Source organism: Mandrillus leucophaeus, unplaced genomic scaffold (assembly GCF_000951045.1).
Source record: "Mandrillus leucophaeus isolate KB7577 unplaced genomic scaffold, Mleu.le_1.0 Scaffold170, whole genome shotgun sequence".
Lineage (NCBI taxonomy): Eukaryota > Metazoa > Chordata > Mammalia > Primates > Cercopithecidae > Mandrillus > Mandrillus leucophaeus.
In genome coordinates this window covers 894,127-898,850 of record NW_012101699.1, presented here as the reverse complement: position 1 = coordinate 898,850, position 4,724 = coordinate 894,127, and the positions used below count along the sequence as shown (strand labels likewise).

Genomic DNA, 4,724 nt, shown 5'->3' with positions numbered 1-4,724 from the left:
CAGCCTCCCGAGCAGCTGGGACTACAGGCGCCCGCCACCACGCCCGGCTAATTTTTTTGTATTTTTAGTAGAGACAGGGTTTCACCGTGTTAGCCGGGCACCGCGCTTGTGAGGGGCGCCGGGCGGGCACGTGAGCCTCACTGCGCGTCCTTGCGGGTGTGGCCGCCCGGGCAGGCAGGGCCTCGAACCCATTCTGTACCGGGGCGGGGAGGGGGTGGTGCGATCCTGCCCTGCGCCCACAGGGAGCGGAGCGGGACGGACACATTTCTGGGCGGGGCCATCTCTTGCTGCGGCCTTTCTGCAAAGTCTCCATCCCCCGGGGGAGTCTTCGTGCCGCGGGGAGGGGGCAGTTCTCAGGAGCAGCTGACCCTACCCCAGGGGTGGGTCCAGGTCTGTGCCGACCAATCAGAGCAGGGCATACTCTGGCATGTGCAGTGATTGGCTCACAGACGGCCACGTGACCTAGGATAGGCCAATGAGGAGGCTCACTGGACCGGTAGAGAAAAGGGATTGAGGCTTCCACGTGACTGGAAAGGGTGGTAGGTGAGCCTGGTGCGGTGGAGGCGGCCGGGCACTGCACCCGCCAGTCTGAGGGAGGCCAGCCAAGGGAAACGGCGGCAGAGGGTGGGAGGGAGACAGGCCACGGTGCAATGCTGTAGTTTGAGGCCCGAGCCATTGGTTCCTGAGATAGGGCAGGTGCAGGAGCCAGCTAAGTCCTTTTGGTTCAGGGGTCGAGGTTGGGTTTCTCTCACTAGCTGTAGAGCCCTACCGACGTGTGTGTAGTAGAGGCAGCCCGCAGGCTCTGGCCAGGGCTGGGGAGGGGGCGCGGATGTGCTGGCGGAAGGAAGCCCAGCAGAGGCAGCAGGCGACCCCCGCCCCCGGCCACAGATGGGTCCTACTGACCGGACTCCGGATACTCAGGTCTGGGCTTAATGTAAGCTCAAGGGCTCCCGTAGGGCACTGGAAAACTACACGGAGGTTAAAGGGCCTGTTCTGCTCCTTTTGCTCTGGGCCTCAGACAAGGTGGAAACACCCTGTAGCCACCTTGTCAGGAAAACGGGGACAGTCATTGCCTCCCCGCGAGGCTGATGCCTTGAGGGCATGGCAGGGGAGTGCTGGTACACTCTGAGACCCCCTGGCCTGCCCTCCACCTCACCTTGTCCAGCACCGGCTTGTCCAGCTGCTGCTGCTCGATGCACAGGTGGCAGACCCGGGCCAGGAGCTCCCGGGGCTCGATGAAGAGGCGAGAGCTCAGCAGGAAGGTGAAGATGTAGGCTTTCTGGGGGACAAACGAGAAAGAGGGCACAGGCTAAGGAGGGCACCGGGAGGAGCATGCTTCCCAGCTGGCCCTGTACCCTGGCCCAAGGCCACTCCCAACCCTGTTGCCTCCCGTGCCTGATGGAGGAGAGCCCACTCTCCTGCCCGCTGGGTAGGTCACCCACCTCGGGGTAGTAGTCGGCTGTGGGCACCAGGTGCTGGATCAGTGTTTCCAGGGAGGCCGAGGATGGAGCTCCATCCAGGAGGGGCTGCCCGGCCTGTTCGCCATCTGTGGGCTCGGTGGTGGGTGGGCTGAGGCTGCCTGGGGTGACCATGTCGGAGGCACTCAGCGTCTGTGGCATGCCTGCCTGCAATGGCAAGGAGCAGTGGGGACCTGAGTGGGGCACACCTGAGTTGGGTGTACCTGAGTGGGGGTGCACCTGAGTTGGGGGGTGCACCTGAGTTGGAGGGTGCACCTGAGTGGGGGTGCACCTGAGTTGGGGGGTGCACCTGATTGGGAGCTGCTGGTCCTGGGGCCCCTGGCTGGGCAGGCTCCCCCCACAGCCACTTTGTGCCAGCTTGAGTCCAGTGGTCACTTCCTAGGAGTGCTGTGAGGGACCCCCTTCCTAACAGCAGAGCCTCCATTCTCCTTCGTCTCACAGCCTCTCAGCTCTCCTGCAGGACCCATCTCTTCTCTACTTTGGGGTTCCCACTCAGGGGCAGGCCTCTTCCAGATTCTGCCTCCCCCCGACCCCTCAACGAAGGTTGTTTTTCACAAGCCTGGATAATCGGCCTAATCCCCCTGCTTCTGGCCACAAAGATTGGTTCAGGGATTGGCCCCATCCAAACTACGGGGGCTCAGCTGCAGTCCCAGAACTTTTGTGGCACTTGGAGGCTTTCTTTCCCCCTGGAGTCCTTGAGCTGGTGGAATGTATGCCTGACACTATTGGGGCTATTGTGGCACTATGAGGGGCCAGGAAAGTGGGCACATTCCTGAGCACAGTTTCGGGGACCTTGAATCCTGCTGTGCCTGAAGCCGCTCTGTGGACTTCTCCATCACATGTGCCTGTTTAAGTTGGGGTTCTCTCAGGTACAGTCAAAACTGCTGTCCTCCTTAACCTGGCATTCCAGGCTCTTTGTGATTTGGACTAGCTGACCTGTCCATCCTCACTGCCTATCACACCCCATTGCTCTTGGCACCAGCCATGTACTCTCTTCCAAGTGCCTTCTCCAACTATGAACCACTGCACACGCCGTTCCCTCCTGCGGGAAGGTTCTCCCTCCATCTTCACTCTCCCATCCCTCTAGGTGTGGCTGAAATGCCTCCTCCTCGGTGGAGGCTTCCCTGCCTCCCACCAAGGCTGCACCTGACCTCTGGTGGGCATCAGCAGATTCTCCTCGTCAGCCTTGTTGGGTGCCTGGGGTGCTGCTGTCAGCACCTGGCACAGAGAAAGGCCAGCTGCAGCCGTTACAGTGTCTTCTCTACCCAGACCTCCAGGCAGAGGCCAGAGCACATCCTCTGTGACCCCGCTCTGAGTGACGGGCCTGGCAGCAGCAGGTGTCCATACACACGTGCAGGTAGCCCATGCTTACTCTCAGAAGCACTTCCACTTACCCCTCTAGGCCAGTCTTCCTTGAAAGCCCAGGAGCCCTCACAGTGATGTGTCTTGGCTAAACCTGTCACTGTTTAACCAGCCCTTACATTCTTTTTTTTTTTTTGAGATGGAGTCTCACTCTGTCACCCAGGCTGGAGTGCAGTGGCGCGATCTCGGCTCACTGCAAGCTCCGCCTCCCGGGTTCATGCCATTCTGCCTCAGCCTCCCGAGCAGCTGGGACTACAGGCGCCCGCCACCACGCCCGGCTAATTTTTTTGTATTTTTAGTAGAGACAGGGTTTCACCGTGTTAGCCAGGATGGTCTCGATCTCCTGACCTCGTGATCCGCCTGCCTTGGTCTCCCAAAGTGCTAAGATTACAGGCTTGAGCTACCATGCCCGGCCGCCCCTACATTCTTGATCGCGGAGTCCTGCCAGCTCACTGCAGGGTCTTCTACTTCTCAGAACTCTGAGACTCCCCTGCTCACGCTGTCCCTGCTGCCCCGATGGCAACCCTGACCCTGGCCTGTTTCTCCTCTCCAGCACTCTGAGTGACCCTGCCCTGGGAGTAGAGACAGAGGGACATGGGGGGCCAGAGCTGACACTGGGGGTCAGAGGAGCCCCTCAGAGGGCTGTCCCGTGGGCATGTGGGTGTGGGAGGTGCTGGGACTGGGTTACATCATGGGAAGGGCTCAGGCATTGGTATGGACAGCAGCCCAGACAATCCTGGCCATGGTGACAGACACAGCTTATTTTCGCCTCCCTGACAATGCTGTAAGTGTTCAATTTTCAGCCAATAAAACTGTAAAATTTCACAAAATCACCTCCTGTCTGTCCCAGGGGGAGGCGGCTGTGCAGGTAGGCATGCAGGAAGCTGCACCTGCTCAGTGGGAGGGGGCTAGCTGTGGGATAGGCCAGCTGCAGGGTGCACACTGCTCTGCCTCCTGCCCAGGGCCCGGCAGCTCAGTCTGATTCCACAAGACAGAAAACCTGTGAGCCTGGGAGGTCTGCTGTCTCCTGCTGGACACCTGGCACCTGTTCACCCTGCAGCGTTGGGCCTGCCTCAGATCCCAGCCCAATTTTCTTGACAAGCCAGTGGCAAGGGTGGAGGTGGCTCTGGAAGCCTCTGCAGGACGGTGGGAGGTGCCACGCAGGGGCCTTTCTGAAGGAGGCCAGGAGGCTGCCACTTTAAAGAGACAGTCAGGAGGCTCCCAGGGGACCTGGGGCCTGGCCTGGAACCAGGTACTGGGCACATGGGAAGTGGGAGAAGTGTTCAGATCCAGCTCTGCTCTGGAGCCAGGGGTGGTGGTGGTTGCCAAACTATTGTGACCCCCAGGGATGCCCGGAGAGGGTCTGGGCTGCCAGTGGCCCTCTGACCTCCAATCACCCATCGTGTCACCAGCTGGGTCCAGGTCTGGGAATCAATGAATGGGCTTATCCTTGTGCCGCAGGCTTTAATTTTTTCCTGCTGTTGCCAAGGGTCATCCATTCCTGCGTGTATGCATGGAGTGACTCCTGGCTGTGTTCCAGGCAGTGGGGACAAAGCCTGAGCTCAGGGAGCTGGCAGGGGAGGCACAGCTATGCAGAGACTGCCCCACTGGAGGCGTGCTGTGAGGGAAACAGGGTGACCACTCTCTATGCTCACTGTGGTGGATGTCCTAGGAGACCCCCTAAGAGAAGGTGAGGTATGGGCAGGGGCAGTGGCTCACGCCTGTAATCCCAGCACTTTGGGAGGCTGAGGCGGGTGGATCATGAGGTCAGGAGATCGAGACCATCCTGGCTAACATGGTGAAACTCTGTCTCTACTAAAAATACAAAAAATTAGCCAGGCGTGGTGGCAGGCACCTGTAGTCCCAGCTACTCGGGAGGCTGAG

At 60.0% G+C, this 4,724-nt stretch overlaps 1 protein-coding gene across 3 annotated transcripts in view; it reads right to left on the bottom strand.

Annotated features, from left to right (window-relative positions):
- Positions 1-2,006, bottom strand: part of RASGEF1C (RasGEF domain family, member 1C) — a 42,802-nt gene extending 40,796 nt beyond the window's left edge. Inside the window, exons 1-3 of one of the 3 annotated variants that reach the window (XM_011976852.1) lie at positions 1,768-2,006; positions 1,443-1,681; positions 1,157-1,279 (exon numbers count right to left, since the gene is read on the bottom strand). In XM_011976852.1, coding sequence (XP_011832242.1) covers positions 1,157-1,279; positions 1,443-1,619 — 300 coding nt within the window. In that variant the 5' untranslated portion in view covers positions 1,620-1,681; positions 1,768-2,006. Of the gene's footprint in view, positions 1-1,156; positions 1,280-1,442; positions 1,682-1,767 lie in introns of those variants that run through there. The other 2 variants (XM_011976851.1, XM_011976853.1) reach the window with 2 other exon arrangements.
- Between the last annotated feature and the right edge of the window lie 2,718 nt (positions 2,007-4,724).